Raw genomic sequence first — 22148 nt, 5'->3', positions numbered from 1 at the left:
GACCAAGACCAAGACCAAGACCAAGACCAAGACCAAGACCAAGACCAAGACCAAGACCAAGACCAAGACCAAGACCAAGACCAAGACCAAGAACGGTCAGGCTCGGGACACTCTTCCGACGCAGGGTCGGACTATGAATTGCTCTAGCTGGTCCGGTTCGATACCGAGGCCACACACACACACACACACACACACACACACACACACACACACACACACACACACACACACATATACAGATATGTATGATCTGAACGTTCAATGGAGATTAGAAAAATGCAAGGATAGTTAACGACAGAGTTTGTAAATCACGAATGAATGAATGAGATCTCGAGTCCATGAACACACCGCACCATCACGCCGACCACTCCCATAAACCACCATCGGCAACCTATTATCCATACCTACCCTGTACACACGCCCACACTCCCAAACACACACCTACACCCTACACCCACGCGACACCCGCATGTGTGTTTGGTTTTTCCGAGTGTTGATCAGTCAGACGAGAGAGACCAGGAAGTCCATCAATTCAGATCCAGTATTCAGCAGTCAGTATCCTGAATCATTCTCATTTTGCGCATGGCCCCCTTTTTGCAGGACTTGTATGGCGTTGGTTCAGCCTGGTACAGACAGACCAATACAACAACGCAAATCAGCCGAGTTCACGTCAGTAGGCAAGGTGAGAAGCGCCAACCAGAAGAGCAGAAATCTCTTCAGTAGCTAGGCAGTTAATCCTCACTGATAATCAAAAGACAACGACGGGAACAAAATCAATCAGAACTTCAGGGACAATATCGACATGACGATCGTCGTGCCTGTTGTAGTACAAGTAAGACACTGATTGCTCACCAAGCGACATTGTCATCATTGTGATGATGCTATCCCTTGAAATATCATACCATTCAAAAGCTAGAGACTAAGAGAGTACCGTTCCATGTCCCCATTTCAATTTGGTATCCCATCCATCCCATTCTCACTTCAACCCAAGGCTAGCATACCAAGACGTGTGAGTCGAATTCCATCGGCCCTTGCTCGAATGTCACCGACTTCCTAATCGGTGTGGTCGAAGTTAACAGTACAGGAAATGGGTAGGTTGGTCGTGTCGATATTATTGGGTACGAATGTTCTCCATGTCGTCCACGGCTCGGTTATCGGGGTTATCAAGTGTTCACTGATACGGGTGTCAGTCCAAACACGATTAGCAGATGAACTCGATGTCGCTCACAGAAATCTCATCCATGGCATCATCGGCATTGGCAGCAGCGGGAGCAGCATTGCCATTATTACCAGTGGTGTCGGCAGGAGCAGCCACTGCAGAAGGATTGTTACCTCCCCAGTAGTCGGTCATCTCAGCGTCGAGTTCTTCGGCAGTCTTGGGCTTGGGTCGAGCACTGCGTGCAGCCCGCTTTCTGGCAGGCTTGCCGGCTCGTCCTTTCGCTCCGTCCTTGGTGTCCTTCTTGACAGCAGTGGCGGACTTGGGCTGTGCTTTCGGATTGGCGCTGGTCTTTGTCAGTGGATCTGACTTGCGCGAACTCTTTGGGTTTGCGTACGCGACACGATCCGCGAGAGACTTCGCTGGCGCAGGAGGTACGCTGCTGGCATCCACCACCAGTTCAATCTAGTCGAGGTCAGGCTAATCCATGGTAAAGATAGTCGAGGTCGTGCTTGCCTTCATTGGTCGCTTGTCAACAAGCATTCCATTGAGATCCTTGGCTGCCTTGGCTGCAAAGTCTGGAGATAGAAATTGAATGTCGGCTATTCCACGGCTTTGGCCATTTTGGTTGTACTGCAGAGAGACCTTCTTGACTTTGCCGACAGATTTGCTGAAAAATTCCTATTCGTCCCAGAGTGATCAGTAAGATGTTGACAGAGAAATAGCAATAGCAGGTTGGCAGCCCTCGTCTCCGGTACAAGTAGGTAAAAGATGTTTCGCCAGCATATTATCCCGATACAAATCCTCGTTAGGAGCATCGGCGAGTGCAGAAGTAGAGCAAACAGCAGCAGGTCAACGGTGGTCAGGTGCCAGGGAGGTCTTGTTGGTGGTTCCCACAGGGGGAGTTGGTGAAATTGCTGAAGCACTCCACATTATGGAAGGCTTGCGGTACTGTTGTGAACCAGGCAATTTCCAGTATTATAAAAAGTGTTGTGATGTTGAATACCGCCAGCAACAAGACATCTGATATTGCGGTAGTAGGATGGCCCTTCTCAGAGCTTCCAAGATGGCGCGAAAATGCATGGCGTCTGTCGAATGCGATTGAGGATTCCAGAGAATGGTTGAGGCTCTGGACAATGTTCTTGTGTCTGAAAGTGGCTGTGGCTGATGAAATAGAGGCAAACGGTTGACCAGAACTGACTGCTTCAAGCTGCGCTACTGTAAAAATCGCAAAGGATGATGCAAACTCGCCGATGCTCCATATGCAAGGTCAACGAGGGGAATCAAAAGCTCTTCAGCATATCGAACATCCTCAAGGCAGATCTGGAGTCACCAACAACACGGTGGCTAGCCGGCTGGGTGATACCATAAGATCATGGGCGCAGACGATGCCAAAACCAACACATTGCGATGTTACTCGGCAAGCGCGGTTTTGAATCATACTGCCCTGCCTCAAATCAAGCCAGCATTTTCAGCGTGGCATAGTGTATTTGGACACATCCTCTCCAACGTCGACATCTCTACTTCGCCATTCTTGTGTGCGAGCGCTCGTCTTGTAGCTTCCCCAAAGTTCGCGAAGGAGCGCGCATATAACAGATGACGGTGGAGTGGCGATGGAAAATCCAAGGTCGAAAGCCTCTTTATCAACATACCTTGATCTGGGCTTCGTTGACGTCGAATGGCTGGAAAGGATCAGCTTGGGCTCGATGACGAGGTTAAGTGGGCGACCTTACCAATCCACTGACGACAATCTTGCTAGATTTGTTTGAAGATGCAACGCCTGCGACAGGCTTGATGGCTGCCTTGACTGGCTTCGTCGACTTCTTGACACCACCGACAGGCGCAGTTGCACCGGAAGGCTTTCCCACCTTGCGACGACGAGCTTCACGCTTCGCCTTCTTCTGGCTTTCGATGATGGAATCGAGAGGTTGATCTAGCCGGCCAGACATCTTGAACGTGTAGATGGAGGATTGCAAGATGGTTTGTGCAGAGGTTGGGTGCGGAAGATGGAGTTGTCAGAAGCGAGCGCGGAAAGTCAGAAGGTATGAAGTCAAAGGAGTTGTGGTTTTGGCGAAGATGGAAGTGATTCGACGAATTTAGCTGGAGAAGTTGATGAATAGACGCGCAGAAGGTGAGTGACTGATTGATTGACTGATTGAAAAGAAATCAATAGAATACAGAATGAATAGGTAAGTGAAGTTGAGACGGTGATGAAGAATGCAGGCGCGAAGGATGACTGCAGCAATCTGTGTGTCGGGAAGTGAAGGCGCAGGGCGGGCAAAGGGGGAAGGAGCAGCAGAAGGCTCCAGCCTCCTTCAACTGTCACGCTATTCCGCTTTCGGAGCCCCCTTCAACTCCCCAATACCGTCAGATCACGGGACCACAGGCCGCAGCCTCGTTTTCGTATTCCTGCTATCACAGCGAGTTCTCTATTCACTTATTCGCCTATGCCGCTTATCGGATACATAGCAGGACGCAGGGCATCAAATCGCTGGGTACCTAGGTGGTCATTCATCAACGAGCATATCATTCATGCGTACCGAGTATGTCTCTTCCATAACATAAGTCGTCCCCAACGCCAAAGAGAGAGCCTGCCCAAGAACATCACAGGCGTACCCGAGTATGATTTCCAGATATTCCACTCCATACTCTGCTTCAACTCTTCAAGGCCTCCAAGCGGCCTCGCATCTGTTCTAGCTCGGCCTCGCGGTCTTCTTCCTCTTCGGCCGCGGTGTCCACTGGAAGTTGAGGAACCGGCTGTTCCACGGCTCCTAGTTTTCCCTTCAGTACCTCTCCGAGGACCTTGTCGACTTCTGTCTCTGCTTCCTCGTCTTCCCCTTCCAGTAGTTCATCATTTGGTAGCGAATCGCCAACCATCTCCTCAATTATACCAGCCTTCATAAGTTCCTGGCTCAATTCTTGCATGGTTCCAGTCAACTCAGGCAGCCGGACTAAAGTGTTGACGTCCTTCATGATACTGGTGCTGGCTTTCAAGCTGCCCTCGATCTTCCGTACTGAAAAGGCTTCATGAACTTGCATCTTCACGCTTTCCAACTGTGCTCTACTTGTGTGTAATCTTGCCGCCTGTTTCCGCACCTTAATCAACTCTCGAGCGAAGATGCGTGCGTCTGCCGCGCCCTGTGCCGCCTGTGATGGATTCTTCTGTGCCCTTCTGGACGCCTGTAAAATCAGACTTCTAGTCTTTTGTTCGGTGACTTTGAGGTTCGTGATGTCGCGATCTAGGGCCCGAACATTCTTGCGGATGATCTGGTCGCATCTTCGTTTCTATCTCACCATCAGCATCAGCCGGCAGGGATCTATAGTGAGCCAGAAGTACCTGTTCTTGCGGATCCGGCTTGAAAAAAACCGCCTTGAATGACTGCATTGTGAAGACAGTCGAGGGGATATCGGCTATGGATTCGTTGTGCCTGTGTGAGACCGCAAACACCTCGGCGTAGACTATTTACCCATGACGACACCCGGTCAGGGTCCCAGGTGAATGCCTCGGGCAGTGAGGGAGTGTCCGGTGAGAACGGGAGGAGATGTGCTGAACCTGGTGCAACGATCGCAACCGTGTCCAACAAGCAGCGATTGTTGTGTCTGAACGAGGACGTTGGCTTTGGAGGGCTGGATGTAGATCTATGCCCACTGGAAATGCGGATAATTGGACTGGCTTATGGGCGTCGCGGTTGGTGGGGGCCACAAAGGTTCACCCGGTATACTTTTGCAGCACTGTACGAGGACATCGTACAATGGTGGGAGCCTGGGGACGAGTAGAGGGGCTATGCCCATAGAAGGCACACGGGGATTCTTTAGGTCATGACTAGTCAGAGTTGCAGGCCAATACTGGCAGTACCTCCCTGACCTAAGGCGCAGTAGGGTCTTACATAATAGGCAGTGGTCTCAGGTCTGCAGGCCCAGGCATAGCACTACCACTTTCTGGCCGATTCGCTACAGTTCTGAAGAGCCTCGTCCTTCACACTTCACTTGTTGTCCACACAAATCGCTGAAGATTCTGAGCCCGAAAAAGATATCGTTCTTTCTTCGTCACTGTACTTTGTTTCCTCTCAACTACCCAAATACACTGCTCACTTTGCTCGTTCACGGAACTTTCCATCGAGACCAGCGACCCCTCCATCGACTCCAAAGTCACCATGTCGTCCCAAGTCACTCCGGAAGGTAAGGCTACTCCTATCACCCACGCTCTTGGACTCGAATGTTTTCGTTATCGGGGGGTTGTTATGTGATTCCTGGTCGGTCAAGGAGCTAACACGAGGCCTTGCAGTTCTATGGGCCCAGCGCTCGTCTTCCAGCGACCCCGAGAAGAACTACATCTATCTGACTATCGGTGTTCCTGATGTCCCTCCCAAATCTCTCAAGCTCGAGCTCACGCCAACTTCCCTGACTTTCACTGGTACCTCGGACACCAAGAAGACTACGTACCACCTGGAGATGCAATTCTACTCTGAGATCGATGTTGAAAATTCCAAGACGCATCACACTCCAGCCAACATTCAGATGATCCTGAGAAAGAAGGAACTCAAGGAGGAATACTGGCCACGTCTGCTCAAGGACCCCGCCAAGGTCCACTATCTGCGAACGGACTTTGACAAGGTAAGTTGGAGAGCATTTGCGACACTCCAGATTGATGCGCCTCTGTCTGACTTTGTTGTCTAGTGGGTCGATGAGGACGAGCAAAACGAAGCGCCTGAGGATGACTACATGAACCAGTTCGGTGGTGGTCTCGGCGAAGACGGTGGCTTCGGTGGTATTGACTTCTCCAAACTCGGCGGCGGCGGCGGGGACATGCCCGGCATGGAAGGCCTTGGTGCGGGCGAAGAAGGCGGCGACGATGAAGACGAGGATGACGAGGACATGCCGGATTTGGAAGAGGACGCGGAAGAGGGCGATGCCAAAGGCAAAGGCAAGGGGGCCGCATAAGCTACTGAGCTATTTGCGAACGTAAAGGCCGCCTGCGAAGCGAAAACAGACGGCCCTTCCGTTTCTATGGATATGTGGACATACGCAACTCGCCATCAACCCATTCTTTCTCTCCTTACTAGCTTGGTCTGATTCAACCAAGGCGGAAGGTTTCTAAAGTGTTTTTCCATCGATGGAATGTGCGCAGATTTTCGGCAATCCAAAACAAGCACAGAGCCACGAGATCCATGTGGACCTTTCCCTTGCAGCACGAGAAGAAGTCAGATCAGGAAAAGAAAAATCCAGAACATCGAGTTTGCTCGGTTCACACGTCTTGTGACTTTTTCATTCTCGAAACAAGATCTGCTTGATGCGGTGCACGGGGTTCTTGGTGTTTCGGCAGGAACAGAAAGATACATAGGTTTGCCTTAGCCAGGTAGTAGTCTCCCCCTTTCATACTCTGATATATATGTGTGTGTGTGTGTGTGTGTGTGTGTGTGTGTGTGTGTGTGTGTGTGTGTGCGCGCGCGCACACACGCAAAGGCAAATACAAAAGAAGCTCAATTCGATCACAGAGGTACACAGACTCTTACTCAATCGGGCTGGACGTATCTACGGATCCTCACGCAGCAGGACACGATGCTTTGACGGTACGACGACGATAGCCATCTCCCACCTCCCTGGGGTTTGAGCGCACGCCATCTGGATGGAGTGGTGTCCGCCACCGTTGACCGCAGTCTCGAACACAGCCTCGAGAGTACTTTTGTGTGCTCGCTTGCTGAAGATGCGGTGAGTAAATGCGTCCTCGCTTAGACGGTTGATGACGCGAGCGACTTGACACGCCTTGCAAACTCGACTTGTCGAAGGCGACCTTGCCGAGTCACAGCAGCCTACTATTCGTTCAAGTCTCTCGAGGATGGCCGGTGCGGTATCTGTACTCGTAACCCTCTGCCTTCTTCGACGACGAGGCCCATGTAACGACTTGGGCAGGGGTCTAATTTTAACGAGTTTCCGTCTTCCACCCGAGGCTAGCTTGCATATATTTCTGTGTCTGGTCCAGTGGGTGTCGGGGCCTGGTGTTTCAACGCCAATGGGCGGGTGACTACTGTACGGCAGTGTCTGCGGTATCGCGATTACTTGCAATTGAGTTTGTGCGAATATAGCTCGCTGGATGCAGATAGTCGAGTGGTTGGAGCCCGGAGTGACTTGGGAGTCTACACCGAGTCTCCGCACGAGCGCGGTGACGAGCTATGAGCCTTACGAATACGAATACGAGGACAGAGATACCGATGGCCATGGGGGGCTCCGAATCCAGGTCAATGAGCAGACGCGATGTCCATTCTCAATTCAGAAGCGTGTGGGAACGCTTGGGGAATCTAAGCCTTGCTCCGCGGTGTGAATTTGGGCAAGTGTCAGCGGTCCAGAGTCGCGCGGACGAAAGTCAAAGTGGTCAACCATGAAGGACACCATGATAAGGCCCGTGGCATCGGAGGTTGGCGTCTCTTTGCTCCCTCCGCCCTGCCTCGCTTCACGTTCCACGCCGTCGACCTGGGACTGAGAATGAAGGGGATATCCGATCGGGTGTATTTGAGAAAAACCCCCGAATCCGACATGAAAAAACGGCTGTCACTGTATAAGATCCCAATCCTCTCCTGACAATCCACGAACAAGCCAAGCGTCACCGCCGTCAAATATCGCAAATCATGGCTTCCCTGGCCGCCCGTGCTTCCCGGCTTCCTCTATCGCTCATCGGACTTCCGTATCAGTTTGGCCGTCGTGCGGCCCCGACAGATTATCAAATGGCACGGGGACCAGAAGTCCTGCTGGCGCCTTCTGCCGTGCCCGCTGCCCTCAAGGAAATGTCAACTGACATTGACCTGGTGTTCTTGGACGATCTGGACGACCCGAAGACTGGTCCAAACGATGTCCGGCCAGTCCTTCTCGGCGACCAGATGATCCGCCAGCTCCATCAGAACAACGCCCTTGCCGCGGCTGTGAGAGCAGCGCGAAGTAACGGTCGCTTCCCTGTCTGCTTCTCGGGCTGTTGCAACAGCTCTCTGGGCATCGTGGGGGGCATTGACGACCCAAATCTAGGCATGGTCTGGTTCGATGCCCATGCTGACGACTACACGCCTGAAACCAGTCCGACCGGGTTCTTTGACGGCATGCCAGTTTCCATCATTGCCGGAGAATGCTGGAAGAGGTGGCGGGAGAAGATCCAGGGGTTTCACGTTATTCCACCGCAAAGGATATCCCAGGTCGGCCTCCACGACCGGAGTGCGTACGCAGAAAGCCCAGGACGTCGCGCCGGCGTAGGTCACCTGGTAGACCCGGCCGCGGTGCTGCTTTTCGGCTTTGAAGGAGCCTTTCTGCGGACATTGGACCAAATCAAGGCACGCACCGATCGTGTATATGTACATGTTGACACCGATGTGATCGACGCAAAAATCATGCGGGCCAACCTTTACTGTGCCGAGGGCGGCGTGACCCCGGAGCAGATGATTTGGGCCGTCGAACAGATCGCTAAAACCGTGCGGATTGAGGCCCTGAACTTCGCCTCCTTCGACGCTGCCGTTGACCCGAACGCTCCAGCCATTCTAACGAAGATGATCCAAGGCATAGTTGGGGTGATCCAGAGGAGCCGAGCCTCGTGACCTTGAAAGCACGCAGCGCAGTCGCTGTGGCATGTTACCAAGCTACGCACTGGTACAGACCCTGTGGCAATCAAGCAAAAGGGACGACCAGTGATTCCTGGTATCCCTCCCTGGAGAATCGATATAGCAATAGGCTTCAAGTGCGCTGAGGCAAACCCGTGTACCGCCTGCTCCTCCTCAAAGGGTTACGATCTCGAACAGCACCCGTTGCCATCGCCTGCACTCCTCCTTCGCATTACCCTCTAGTCTCTGCCGCAGACCAAGCCACCGCCATCCTGAAAATGTCCGAACGCCTGGTAAGTGCAAGCTCAGGCTCGATCTGGGCTATCCTTGCCAACCCATCGCTTCGTGTACAGAAGTAGTCGCCAGTCCACGAAGCACGAGGCTTGAAACTCGACTGCGAATTCGTCGGCAGAACAGGCGCCGCAGCCCGCAAATACGGTCAATCAACCCTTTCTCCTGTGCTGTGGTCTCCCGGAGACTACTGCGATCCGGTCCACAACCAAGCTACACTATCAGAGCTACCCAGCACCGGCACCGGCAGCGTAAATGATGGCAACGACCATCTCGGGTCGGACTGGGCCTGGCTCGATGACAATTCCAGACTGGCGACGCCAACATGGCCTGTCTCCGGCCTTTTACCGACTGGGACTTTACATCGGGAAAACATTGTGTGGCCATGACCAAACATCAATAAGTTGCATTGTTCCGATCCTTCATTTTCTCCCACATGTTTTTTACACTATACAGTATAATATCAATGAACCACAAAGTAATGTACATTAGAGTGTTTGATATACCACTTACGACAAATGACCGTCCATCACACATCACAGTCTGTATACCTGTAAATATTGTCTCAGTGTCCTACGTGTTTGCTTTGTCCTTGTGGGGAGGGAGGCTCTGGGCCTCCATCCTGACACGTGGCGTTGATGAGACGAAGGTCATGCTGATGATCGAAGTCGGGGCGATGAGAGACTTTTCAAAAGGAGGAACGTTACAAGTAAATTTCGTGTTTACCCTCTTCTTCGCCTCTCCCACGCGCTCATGCCTGAAGTTGCCGCCGCGCCCTCCTCGCCTGATTGCACGGCACGCATACCTCGGTCGTATTCGTCGCTTCCGCTGGCCCGGCGCTCCTTGTCTAGCATTGCGTCAAACTCCTTCTGTGCCTGTTCACGAGCGAGCTGTCTGTCTGCTTCTGAGTTGGAGAATGAGAAGCCATCTCCACCTTCGCGTTGCTCGGATGGGCTCTGAGAGAAGCTATTCTCAGAGTTCACTACACCGGTAGAGCGAGAGGTGTCCCTCTGCCAATGTGACTGAGGATCTGGTTGGTGCTGCTGCTGCTGCTGCTGCTGCTGTTGGCCTTGGAAGCCTTGGTCCGGTTTCGACTGGCCTGAGAAGGGATTCGGGTTTGAGTATGATGTTCTTTGATTTTCGCGACGGATGCGCGCCCAGGAGCCAGGGAAGCCTTTCGATGCTGGCCCTGGAGTACTCATGTCTGGGTCATTGCCGGCAGTTGGAGAGGCGTCATCGTCGTCGAAGAAGGGTGAGCCTGACGACGAAGGAGACTGTGAGTCGTAGAAACCATCGCTCTTCGCTCGAGTGTATTGCGTTTCATGTTCACGAGGCGCCCCGGATCGGTTGCCCCATCTCGAAGAGGTCGACTGTCTTGCCTCAGGAGCCTGCGCTGGTGCATCTCCCATTACGCCAGTATCGGTGGTTCCATCTGTGAACGAGCTGTCGCCACTATACTGGTCACCACCGGAATAGTCAGTACGACCTGGGTCTCTGTAGAAGCCTTGCGGGTCCTGGTTGCCGTACTGGCCATCTTGGGTCTGTCCCTGAGTCGGAGGACGAGGGTTTTGTCTTTGGTCAGGGCCTCTATAGCGGTTAGCAGCTATGCGATCCAGCGAGCCCTTGATTTCCATCATGAGTCCCTTGGTGCGTTCGTCTTTGTACAGCCCGTACATGCCAAAGGTGTTGCCCGCGGCCGCAAACAAAGGTGAGGCAGCGAAGACGGCCAAAGCTGCCCAGACGTTGAACCTTGTAAATTGCCACATGAACTGCGCCTGTTTTCCTGTAGCTAATGCCCAACGTTTGGTCGGAAAGCTCTGGTACTCCTCCATGGGCCGAGGACTCCGGAATGGAAACTTCATCTTGTCGTACGTCCTCCAAGCCATCAGACCTCCAGCCACACAGCCCGTGAGGTTCCCCCACAAGCTGTAGATCGTCCTGTTCGTGCTGTAGAAGGCGATGGCCTCGGCTTCTGTCTGCGTCAATGGCCGGCCGGCAAGGTTTTCGGTGCCCCGTATGAAGTCAATTACGGTGATTCCCGATATTTGCGCACGCCTGGGTCCTCCGAAGAGCCATTTCCGTTTCAGGTTACCCATCGGGATGGACTCGAAGGCGAGTCGGTAGGTGCGTGGGATGCCTTTGAGCTCGTAGCCTAGCTTCAGCGTCTCCGGCTCGACTTGGATCGAGTACTTGTTGCGAATCTGCATGATTTCCGCAATCCCGCCTCCGGGGGACTCGCCTTGTTGTACCGGCCGAGCACCGGGGCCCATAGATGATGGGAGGGAGGATGAAGGAGGGCCTTGGGAAGCCATTGCGGTAGATGGGATAAATTGGTGCTTTATTGTTTGTGCGATGACAGGTAAGACAACCAGGCCATGACCTGTAGCAGAATTCAATGGATCAACAGCAGGCAGCAGGCAAGAAGACCTAGGAATCTACCTGGGAGAAGGTAGTGGTGCTGGTGAGAGGGAAAAGGACTCATTCCTCTGCGATGTTCCACAGACTTCAAGTGACGTCGCTACAGGTGCAACTCACCCCACGAAAACCCCGACCGCACCTAATGATATTATGATAATATCTGGGACTCACCACATCACCAAAAAGAATCCCGTCACCCTCGTCCTGCGACGACCACCACGGCGTATCCTTGATATTCTCACTCTCACCATCCCACCCGTTGCTTCCGCCTGCCAACACCACTTGGCTGTCTACCTACGTGTGGCCTGCGAAGCGTTTATTTTGTCTGCGCACGCCACCTAACCGTCGCCTCTTTGTCAATCGAAGTTTTTCAAATCCGTGCCTCACTATAAATCTTCCAACATGCCGCCAAAAGGCAAGGGGGCTGACCAGCCCAAGAAGGCGAAGCCCTCTGTGGATGACAAAACATTTGGTATGAAGAATAAAAAGGGTGGCAGTGCGAAGAAACAAATTGCCCAACTCCAGGCACAAGCCAAGTCAAACAAGTCACCTGAGGAGAAACGAAAAGAGGCCGAGAAGGAACAGAGAAAGAAGGAAAAGGAGGCGGCTGAAAAAGCCAAGGCAGAGGCTGCGGAGTTATTCAAGCCGGTTCAGGTGCAGAAGGTGCCTTTCGGCGTCGACCCCAAGACAGTGCTGTGCCAATTCTTCAAACAAGGGCATTGCGAAAAGGGCAGGAAATGCAAGTTCAGCCACGACCTCGACGTCGGAAAGAAGGTGGCAAAGAGAGATCTCTACCAAGATACTCGGGAAGGGGAGAAAGAGGAGAAGGAAAAGGACACTATGGATGACTGGGACGAAGAAAAGCTGCGCAAAGTTGTTCTCAGCAAACACGGCAATCCTCGAACGACGACAGACAAGGTCTGCAAGTATTTCATCCAGGCGGTCGAAGAAGGGAAGTACGGCTGGTTTTGGACCTGTCCCAACGGAGGCGACAAGTGCATGTACAGGCACAGTTTACCACCTGGGTATGAAGACGTCCATCTCCTGCTGGCTGATGATTACTGACAAAGTTGACAGGTTCGTACTCAAGACTCGAGAGCAGCGGCGTGCCGAGAAGGAACTTATGGACAAGTCTCCTTTGAAGACCCTCACGCTAGAAGACTTTTTAGAGTCTGAACGACACAAGCTCACGGGGACTCTGACTCCTGTAACGCCCGAGACCTTTGCCAAATGGAAGAAGGAGCGTATGGACAAGAAAGCTGCAGAAGAACAAGCACGAAAGGCCAAGGAAGCCACTGGGCGTGCCATGTTTGAAAGCGGGAACTGGCAAGATTCTGAAGACGAAGACAGCAGCGATGACGACGACGACGATCACGGCTCATTCAATCTTGAGGCGATGCGCAGAGAGACAGAAAGGATCCGACAGCAGAAGGAAGAAGAGAGGCTCGCAAGAGCCAACGGCGGGGTGGTCCCTGACGACGACAACGACGCTGCAGAAAGTCCAGCGGATGAGTCTGAAGGTAACGGAACCACGGAAGATGGCAGGGAGGAGGATGGCGGGGGACAGGGCTGAGAAGATGTTTTTGCTTCCAGTTGTTTTTATGACTTTCTGATATCACACCAGCGACATGTAGCGAAACAATACACAGGCGCAGACCCGACTACGATCAAGCTCGGTCGAAGCATCCGGGTCCCCGGGTTCATATATGAGGTTTCTGGGAGGAATGGAATGTCTAGAGCGAGCTACAGGCTTCTCAGACACGCCTGCAACGATGCACTACTAGGGACGGGCCTCTGTACTCCGTGCGAGGGTAAGGCGCTGATGGGTGGAGTGGTTTGCTTTGTTGACCTGTGTTGTGGCCGTCTATGGATGGGGTAGAGGTATGTAGATATTGATGCCGCTCGCACAAGAAAAGGAGCAGAACAGGAACGAGAACCAGACACATTCACCTAGAAGAGGAGCGTTGTTAGAAGGCCGTATATGATCATCTGTCTCGTAGACTGGGTATCCTACAATCTCGTAATCCGTAGTAACCGGGCCCATTTCCCCGCAAGTCCAATACAGTGTATTTATTCCCTACTTAGCGACGTTCTCGACTTCCTCTAGTCCTCTCGATGCTCGTCTGCTTCCTCCACCGCCAATCGCCTGATTTCGTCCCAGGTGCCAGCATTAGCCCATCCGCCGGACTGGAAAGGGTCGTGTGCTCATCCCTGGCCCTCTATTAACGCCTTTCCACCGGAACAAGGACTCTCTATTCCCTTGCTCCGTCACCACTCCAAACGAACCAAGTGTAATCCTCGATCGGCCATCCTACTTCTCGAGTTCTCGCATCTTTGAACCTGACAAGCAAGGCATTAGTCCAGAGCATAGATTGCTTCCCACAACCAGGGCAGAACCAAAAGAAGACTGTGTGCTCCAGAAGCACCGCCAAAGCAGGGCTCTACGCACACATCTCTCCCCACCGACTTCAATCACACCGCCAACATGTCTCAACCTCAAAGCTCCATTCCTGGGTACCGCCCGGCACCATTCCTTACGTAGGTTTGCCCGAGATCCTTTCCCCATGAAAGGCTCCCTCTCCGACCGGCACGCAGGCCTTCAGAGCTAACCATTCCCATCACAGACGCGGCAAGAAACTCGTCCTCCTCTCCGTCTTCCTCGTGCCCGTCGTAAGCTACGCATGGCTCAAGAGGCTCGAAGCCAAGTCAAAGGAGCAAACACGCCTCCTCGAGGAAGAAGGACGGCGTAACTGGATCCAAGAGAACCAACGCTTCAACAGGAAAGATCTCAGCGTCGCCGTGGGCAGGAGCGGTGGAGGCGTCTAAGGCTGTTGGAAGGTGGACAATGACCCATCACCAAGATATACCCATCTGCCAAAGAGCAATCTCGCGCATACCCAACTACCTACCTAGGTGCCTTGCACCGGGACAGTAATGGCGCGCCCTGCCGACGAACCTCGCATTTTCAGCGTGTTCCATCCGTCCGTCCATCCTAAATATGTACACTACTACGCCCGAAAAGAACACCTCCGGGACGAAAACGGACCATGAAAACAGATACCCTGCGTTATGAGACACGAATGTCACGTTTCTTACGGCCAGAAATGCCACAGAACAAGTACACAATACCACGACACTACGCGACACGACAGGCGCGGCAAGAGCAAAAGATGTATCTTATCAGGGTCTTGAACCGATCCAGAACCATCTCGACAGATGTAATGCCCATCAAGCTATATTTCGCTAAACTCTCAATTTCCGACACAACGTAACTTACGAGCACCAAGAATGGTTGACGGGCCATGCTCACAAGCTTCGAAATATGTCAATCACGCACTCGATGCTCGACGTGTCGAACTGGCTACACACATGTTCTGGAAACAAAAATCAAATCGAACTTCAGAATGCGGAATACTAAACTGCAATTCACATATATCGCGTCTACTCAATCGTCCGCCGAATTTTGACTGTTCCTAAAACCACAACTCACACAACAATGAAGTGCGAGACTACAGGTACCATACTGTAACTGTAATACCACATGCTGAAATTGGGGCATATGCAGCCGGCCATTTTATTTTCAAGTCGGCCTCAAGTTTTGCTCTACGGTGTGAGAAGACCTGAGACAAGACAGGACAGACCAAGACAGGACGAGACGATACGAAATAGCCTTCGCTTCTTAGACCATGACCCAAAGATATGTATTCCCCGTACATGTCAGACTTACACGACCCAATATCTATGACAGAGTCACTTGTCAAGGCGTTATTATCGTATTGTAAAGGAAAGGCACCTATTCGTCTTGACTCTGAATACCACAACTTCATTTCTCATTCATTACCTTTCTTTCCCTGTCCCTACGAGTATATCACTCCCAGCTAGCTCTCATCAGCCTTTTCCTCCTCCCGTGCACTATCCTCCTCGTGAAAAAGACCAACACAAAAGCTTGCGATGTCAAGGATCGTCAAGAATTGAACGGACGGCACCATACGCTGAGACAGACAGACAAGACAAAACAGCTCTCGCGAGCATGGTCTGGTCGATGATGACCTAAAATCTTATCTGTTTCTCTTTCCTCGTCCTTTTCATGTTTTTCGTTTTGGCCCAGTCGTATTCGTACGAAACGAATAACTCTTATCCCGGTGAGACCTCATTCCCCCCTTAACCTGAAACTCCCGTCCCCGGCACGCTGACCCGCGTCCCACATCTCATAGTATATAGGTAGGTTGTTTTTTGCAAATCTGCCTTGGTTGCGCTGGCATACATACCTTGACTCTTGATCCTTCATATCTCTCCCATTCTCATATAACCACCCTTCGGATTCCATTAAACAACATTTTCCACTTCATCTCCTCCTTTCTTCTCCTTCCACGCCATCCTACGAATTCACACTCCCGGCCGTCGCACTCGGGATACTCTCGTATGGAGCCGCGTAGTCGGAATTCATCCGCGGGCTCATGGCTTGGTTGTCATCACCCTTGCGTCCTCGGCTGGGACTTCTCACACGGCCGGCGAAGTTGCGGATCTTGCCCAATAGCGCCCCGGATCCGTTCCCACCACCGCCGTTGCTCTCTTGGCCCGACCTTCCGCGGCGATGGCCTCCTGCCGACGGCAGAGCCGCTGAGAGTTGGGCTTCTGAGAAGCTTGTGGGGATTGCTGACAGGGGAAGTGGTACGTTGGCTGCTTCGGATTCAAAGGCTTTGAGATTCAAAAGGCTGGTGGTCGCGAGGCTCATGGCTGCTGGCTTTGGCGGCGGTGGCGGCGGAGGCGGTGCCACCAGATGTTGAAGTTCCGGGAGAATCGGTGGCGGAGGCGAACCCATCTGCGCCGAGCTGTCCGTTGGAGGGGACGACATCACAGGCATCTGTGGCTCTCTGGGAGACGTTCGCACACGATCACGGGATGCACCTCGACTCCGCGAGGACGCACGTGCTTCGGCACCCTTGCTACTTGAACGACTCCCAGCAATACGATGGTCGTAGGCGGGGTGTTTGGGCATCTGGGAGAGAAATTCCAGCGACACAGGAGCGCGGGCAGACCCAGGCGAGCTCAGATCTTCCCGTGTGGGCGGGCGGTAGACCTCGCTGGTCAAGAGCTCTGTCCCACTGGGCGGCACTGGCAGTTTATTTCCGGGGACATGCTCGACCACTTGCATGGCTCTCGGAGTGGCAGGTCGTTGTTGGTTGAAGCCACCGCTTGTGTTGTCCCTTTCGATTGGTAATGGAGGAATCTGGGCACTCGTGATGGAACCATCGTCAGTATAAGCCCTGACCAGTGGAGGCATATTTCCAGTCGACGCTGATTTTACATGGGCACCGGCGTGTGAAGGTAGCGGAATATGAGGTACTGAAGGTCTGCGAGTAAGGGACTGCCTCCGAGATTCAAGCTGCTTTGCTGCAGACTCTTGTCTGCTTCGATCATTGAAGGTTTGTGGCTGACTTGAAGGCCTAGGCTCTTCGTGCGGGGTCCGTAGTGTAGGTAACATGTCTTGAAGATCATCAGGATGTGCACTGCGCTCGTAGCCAATCTCGCTTGGACGACGATGCCGCCGGTGTCTATCACTGCGGCTGGTTTTCCTGCTCAATGATGCTTCGTCTGCTTGTCGACTTCGAGATCTGACGCGTGGACGGCGACGGTCGGGCGAAGTGTCTCGTTTCGCGCTGGTATCACGTTGAGGTTGTCTGCTGGTGCTGCGGTGTAGCCTATGTCGATCCCTTGAGACAAGTCTTAGAGCCGAGTCCTTGTCGAAACGACTTTGTAGGTCCTCTTCCGAAGGAATCATGGGTCTTGGTGACGAAGGCGACCGATGCCCGGTTTTCTCCCGCCTCGACGAGCTCCGGCCTCTGGGGGAGAACAGCGCAGGGTCAGGGCTTGTCTGCCTGCTGGGAATACCACTGCCGCCCTTGCTCCTTGTCCCGTGAGTTTTCGACCGAGACCTGTGTCGATGCTTTGTGCCTTTGGCTGTTGAGTGAGACCCACGCCGACTCAGCTTCGACATACTGCCAGGCGTTCCGACTCGATCATAACCAGAAACGTTCGAACTATACATGGAATCGAAGCTCTCCACACTGGTACTATACATTCGCAGGTCTTCCGGAGACATTGGCACGGGTGAGGAGGGAGACCGCTTAGCAGCAGGAATAGTCCGTCGACCCTCGCCTGCGTCATTGACGGTGGCGGTCCTGCCCCTTCTTCTCTCCGATACATCGTCCCTGGATGTCTTGCTGGCGCTGCTGTAACCGCGTGCTCGTGCATGCTTCTCGTAAAAGTGTGCTTGATCAAGGCTGCTAATAAACTGATCAATACTTTTACCTGTGACTGCTGGGCTTTTCGTAGTATCCCTGAAACTTTGACCCGTGGTGGGGGGGCTGGTGAGTTCCGCATTGGTCTCGATCTGCGTGTTGGAGTATGTTCCAGTCGTAGCAGGACGACTGATGGGGTCCTGGTAGCTAGTAGGAGGTAGGTATTCAGGCTGAGAATTGACCTGTTTTACTGCCATCGTCTGGATCGAGAGACCCTCCGGTTTTCGGCTTTTGGAATCATTCCTCGGTCGTGACATTGAATCTCCGCCCTCTGCATTCTGAAAGCGAGCGCTTGACGCAGGGAACCTCATACCGCTCTGTGGACCGACGGCTGTTTGAGGAGTTTCCTTGACCGGGGTGGCTGAGGGTTCGTATCGTGCGGACGTAAGTAATGTAAGGCCCTGTTTAGATTTCTGCTGAGGATCATTTCCCGCCGGGGTCATCTGAGGCTCATCGTCATCCTTAGATAAGGCGATATCAGTAGGCACAGAGACAGATCGTTGAGGAAAGACATGAGGGGCTTCCACATCAATAGGTGTTTCGCCAATCGAAGTCAATCGACTGGGTTGGAAGCCGCCTGGAGTTGCAGTCTTCGCAGACAGAGCACTATTAATGCTGCGTATGTTGTTTAACCGATAGGAGCCCAAACCGCCTGGTGACAGAGCAGACCTATCAATTGCAGATTCCGCAATAGGCGTGACAGCCGCAGCAACGGTTGGAGTGCGGTCATCGGGTTTGAGGCCTGGAAACTTGAATTGATTATTAGACTGCATTCCGAACGAGGTAATGAGCTTCAGTGCCGATGTCTGAGGTGTTATCCTGGTCCCTTGGGCCGCAGCTGTCCGGTAAGGTGTAGGGGGAGTGGGCACGGAAGGCAACCTATGTGGCGGAGGCATCGCGACTGGAGTCGGAGCGTCGATCGTCCGCCGTCTCTCCAACATCTTTTGGTAGATGGCTGGATATTCGCTCGGCTCGAGATTCTGGAGTTGTGCAGGCAGCGGGCTTTGCATCTGCTCTATGAGAACTTTTGCTGGCTCTTGAGCAAGCATTCGTGCTTTTGGAGAGGTCCATGGGTCAGACGGTTCCACACCAGTGCAGGAGAAGCATCGGATAGCGAGAGATTGTTGGGAATTTTCCACCACATGTTCACCCCATCTGCGGACGAGGTAGGACTGCCGTTGCCAGTCTTCGGGGTAGATGAGGCACGTCAAGAGAACAGCGTCCATATACTGGTTCCTCGAGACATACACCTCAATAGCGTCGCTTCTGTCGCCGAGAGCGAGCATCAGAGTGGCTGCGGCATGTATGTCCCCATGGCTAAGCATCTTCTCGATGAAGACCTGAGTTATCTTCTTCGCGGTGACCTGGTTGCTAATTGTACCCAAAGTCAGCAGCATCCAGTCGAGCTTAGAATTAAGTTTGGTAGAGCCCATGATCTCCGCAAGGTAGTCAGGGTCTTCATCGAGCCATCTAGCAAGGAAAATTGCGTTCTGGCTCTGACTTGGATGTCGGCTCAGCTCGTCACGAATAAGGTCGTGAATGTCCTCGTCCCAACCAAATACACAACTCAGCATCTGTCTTCGAAGATCACTGGAGGTTAAATGGGTCTCATCGACAGTTCTCGGCGGTCGATATGGTACATCGTGCAGCCGGGCCCTAGTGAACGGAAAGAGGTCTACCAACGGCCGTTCTTCAGGACTCATGATAACTTCTTGCCTCAGGCGCGAACCTTTTCGGTTTGATCTCGAGGTAATTGGGGACTGAGAAACCTGGTTGGAGGTCGATTGAGACTGGATCCCTGTATCAAATGACGTCGTTGTGTTGTCGGTTCTACCGGCGGGCGAGATGATGTCGTTGATACTGGCCTTTATCCCGGATCTCTGTGAGCTGATTGTGGACTGAGGACTCGCGGTATTGTTACGCTCCGGTCGGGCGGCTTCAGATGCTCGTAACTCTCTCCGGGCACGGACAAGAGGAGAAGCGAGCTCTTCTTCGCTCTCGGATGTTGTCCAAAGAGGACCTCGGACATCTTCTGCTGGGGGTGTTGGTGGGATTGTGGTCGGCATATGTCGAACATTTGCGACCATTTGAGCGCGTTCAATATCATATTGTTGCACAGTGTAATCCGGGCCGACAGTGAAGAGCGTCCCAGTCGGTCCGTAGCATGCTATAGCCTTTACTCCTTCTATCGTTGGGATAGGATCGTAGGTGACATGCTTAGTCCGGACATCCCACGCCCAAGTCTTGCCCTCCGAGTACTGGACAATGCGACCGTTCTTGGACCAAGAGATCCAATTCCGGCCTGCCACATACACGTCTGAACGCTTCAGAACACGAATGACCCGGGGAGGTTCTGCTGTTGGCGGCTTTGAGACACTCCACACTCTGAGATCTCCATCTGCGGTCTGAGTAGCGAGCATATCAGATTTCTGTTTCGAGGATGAAGCATGCCACGTCAGAGTGATAATGGGAGAAGGGCCACGGGACGTCGTCAACGTGTGAAGAATGGTGAAAGACGGCTGCAGTGCTGCCAATAGGATGGATCCATTATTATACCTGGCAGTGTGTTAGGACAGTGCATATACCGCGACCTCGGAAACCTACCCTATCGCATACGTCTTGCAATCTGAGGATGGTGCTATTGCTGTAATGGGATCAAATATAGTGCGAGCTGATATATGGTCACTGGTAGAAGGTTCGAACAAGATTACTTCGCCTTTGACATTACCTGAGCAATGTGAGCGCGAGACATCCATGCCTGGGCCTGGGCCATGGCCGGGACCGGACCCATCAACTTACCAAATGCGATATTTCCATTTCTCATCCAGTGTGCAACTTTGAGGGGCTCATAGGATACAAAGCGAGAATGTTGCTCGCCTGTGAGCAAGTCCCACACTATCGCCGTTTGCCCAACATCATAGGTTACGACTAACCTGCCAGCGCCAGTCTCGCTGACATTGTCAGCGGAGATGAACTGGATGTCTTTGGTATGCTTCTCGAAGCGTCGCTCCAGGGCTAAAGTGTCATGATGCAGACACAGAACCACGGGACCTTGAGCGATCAACAAGAGGGATGCGGTCGAAGCACATGGATCGAATGAAGTGTCATCGGCGGCCGGCCTCGGTTTGGAGCTCGACGGAACCACGACTCCTTTGGCTTTGTTCGACACCGACCGCTGTCGCGAGATGCCTGCGCCTGCAGACATAGCCGATGAAGTTGGCTGGTTCGCGACTATCCGGGTATCAGCACCGTATAAATCGTACCAAACACCTCGAAAGCGTTGTGTGTACCTCTTTGGCTATGCAACTCCCACGTATGACATGGTTCCAACCAAAGCTACACCAATATATCCAGATAGTCGGATATTTCAATCTTGACTGGTTCCTCCGCCGTGCGACCAGGGAAGGATAGCAGCAGAAACAGTTCTTCTTGTGCAAGCGGCCGTCACCTCCAGATAAAGCCCAGTACCGCCGATGTAGCCGCTGGACAGGGTCGTTCTGCAGTGACCCTTAGAGGAGGCCCGAGGAGTCAATCGGCGGATACTGTGATCGAGTCAGGAGAGAAGCGATATATTGCGCAGGTGCGCATGTACTGGCCCGGCTACGGAGAAATAAGGACGATATCTGTGTGCCAAACGAACACATGAAACAAGATCTCTGGATGTGTAGATGCGCAGAGTATCCTCCGTTCGAGTACAGCCAGATGACCGGCCGGAACACCTGATCTCGTAGAGAGGCGCAGCAAAGAAAACAAAAGGCAAGTAATATTAGCAGCAATCAAAAGGTACCAACAGGCATGATGGAAACACGACTGTGAAGCTCTACTGGACCGCGGGCAGCTGATTGCAGCCCCGCCGCCCCCAGCCTGCGAGCCGAGCAGATATTGGACGCCATGGGTCGAATCATCAACAAGATGGACATCTAGCCCAAATGCAAGGTGATCTGAATGGAGAAATGGTCGAGGTGCAAGGAGGTGCAAGGAAAGGCGTAGTTGGTGGACGATGGACAGGCACAAAAGCTGCTCGGCGCTTACAATCTGGCGATTGGCGGAGAATCATGCGCTGTCACACACCAAGCAGCCTCGACGCCGCCAATCACTTTGTCCAGCACACTCAAGCATCGCTCTTCATGCCCTGGTCAAGCTTTCGTCAAAAGCATGAGTTGCTAGACCCTTGACGGGCAGCGCCGACTCCGTCCACGGGGACAAAGCCCACTGGCCTGACTTGCTACCCTCTGGCACCCTCTACCGCCGCGCCGCCGCCTCACTCCATCCTCGATCGAAGCCACCGTCGTGGCCCCGGCGGCTGTACAGCAGAGAGCATTGGAAGGATTATATACTCCGTATCGCTACGCCAGTCTCTCGATTGTCGGCTTATTGTAACATCTATCATGAACATCTACAATA

General features: G+C 52.9%; 9 protein-coding genes across 9 annotated transcripts in view; 5 read left to right on the top strand and 4 right to left on the bottom strand.

Annotated features, from left to right (window-relative positions):
• Window positions 1-292, top strand: part of PV08_09132 (uncharacterized protein) — a gene marked incomplete at both ends in the record, with an annotated part of 3634 nt that extends 3342 nt beyond the window's left edge. Inside the window, 2 exons of the mRNA XM_016383452.1 lie at window positions 32-155; window positions 240-292. Coding sequence (XP_016232075.1) covers window positions 32-155; window positions 240-292 — 177 coding nt within the window. The remainder of the gene's footprint in view (window positions 1-31; window positions 156-239) is intronic.
• A 909-nt stretch (window positions 293-1201) lies between these two features.
• On the bottom strand, window positions 1202-3105 carry PV08_09131 (uncharacterized protein; the record flags this gene model as incomplete). Its single annotated transcript, XM_016383451.1, has 5 exons — window positions 1202-1502; window positions 1554-1621; window positions 1694-1837; window positions 2809-2838; window positions 2890-3105. The coding sequence occupies 5 exons, from the start codon at window positions 3103-3105 to the stop codon at window positions 1202-1204; spliced, it is 759 nt and encodes a 252-aa protein (XP_016232074.1).
• Window positions 3106-3811: 706 nt separating this feature from the next.
• PV08_09130 (uncharacterized protein) lies at window positions 3812-4541 on the bottom strand (the record flags this gene model as incomplete). The annotated part of the gene is made up of 2 exons (XM_016383450.1): window positions 3812-4441; window positions 4494-4541. 2 exons carry the CDS (start codon window positions 4539-4541, stop codon window positions 3812-3814), a joined length of 678 nt encoding a protein of 225 aa, XP_016232073.1.
• A 769-nt stretch (window positions 4542-5310) lies between these two features.
• PV08_09129 (uncharacterized protein) lies at window positions 5311-6097 on the top strand (the record flags this gene model as incomplete). The annotated part of the gene is made up of 3 exons (XM_016383449.1): window positions 5311-5335; window positions 5442-5770; window positions 5834-6097. The coding sequence occupies 3 exons, from the start codon at window positions 5311-5313 to the stop codon at window positions 6095-6097; spliced, it is 618 nt and encodes a 205-aa protein (XP_016232072.1).
• A 1682-nt stretch (window positions 6098-7779) lies between these two features.
• On the top strand, window positions 7780-8730 carry PV08_09128 (uncharacterized protein; the record flags this gene model as incomplete). The annotated part of the gene is made up of 1 exon (XM_016383448.1): window positions 7780-8730. One exon carries the CDS (start codon window positions 7780-7782, stop codon window positions 8728-8730), a length of 951 nt encoding a protein of 316 aa, XP_016232071.1.
• A 1016-nt stretch (window positions 8731-9746) lies between these two features.
• On the bottom strand, window positions 9747-11336 carry PV08_09127 (uncharacterized protein; the record flags this gene model as incomplete). Its single annotated transcript, XM_016383447.1, has 1 exon — window positions 9747-11336. The coding sequence occupies one exon, from the start codon at window positions 11334-11336 to the stop codon at window positions 9747-9749; it is 1590 nt and encodes a 529-aa protein (XP_016232070.1).
• Window positions 11337-11844: 508 nt separating this feature from the next.
• On the top strand, window positions 11845-13015 carry PV08_09126 (uncharacterized protein; the record flags this gene model as incomplete). Its single annotated transcript, XM_016383446.1, has 2 exons — window positions 11845-12467; window positions 12520-13015. The coding sequence occupies 2 exons, from the start codon at window positions 11845-11847 to the stop codon at window positions 13013-13015; spliced, it is 1119 nt and encodes a 372-aa protein (XP_016232069.1).
• Window positions 13016-13927: 912 nt separating this feature from the next.
• PV08_09125 (uncharacterized protein) lies at window positions 13928-14268 on the top strand (the record flags this gene model as incomplete). Its single annotated transcript, XM_016383445.1, has 2 exons — window positions 13928-13980; window positions 14067-14268. 2 exons carry the CDS (start codon window positions 13928-13930, stop codon window positions 14266-14268), a joined length of 255 nt encoding a protein of 84 aa, XP_016232068.1.
• Window positions 14269-15820: 1552 nt separating this feature from the next.
• On the bottom strand, window positions 15821-20949 carry PV08_09124 (uncharacterized protein; the record flags this gene model as incomplete). Its single annotated transcript, XM_016383444.1, has 3 exons — window positions 15821-20300; window positions 20349-20472; window positions 20544-20949. 3 exons carry the CDS (start codon window positions 20947-20949, stop codon window positions 15821-15823), a joined length of 5010 nt encoding a protein of 1669 aa, XP_016232067.1.
• Between the last annotated feature and the right edge of the window lie 1199 nt (window positions 20950-22148).

This window comes from Exophiala spinifera (assembly GCF_000836115.1).
Source record: "Exophiala spinifera strain CBS 89968 unplaced genomic scaffold supercont1.7, whole genome shotgun sequence".
Taxonomy (NCBI): Eukaryota; Fungi; Ascomycota; class Eurotiomycetes; order Chaetothyriales; family Herpotrichiellaceae; genus Exophiala; species Exophiala spinifera.
Note: the sequence above shows the minus strand (reverse complement) of the source record. Positions and strands in the feature narration are given on the sequence as shown.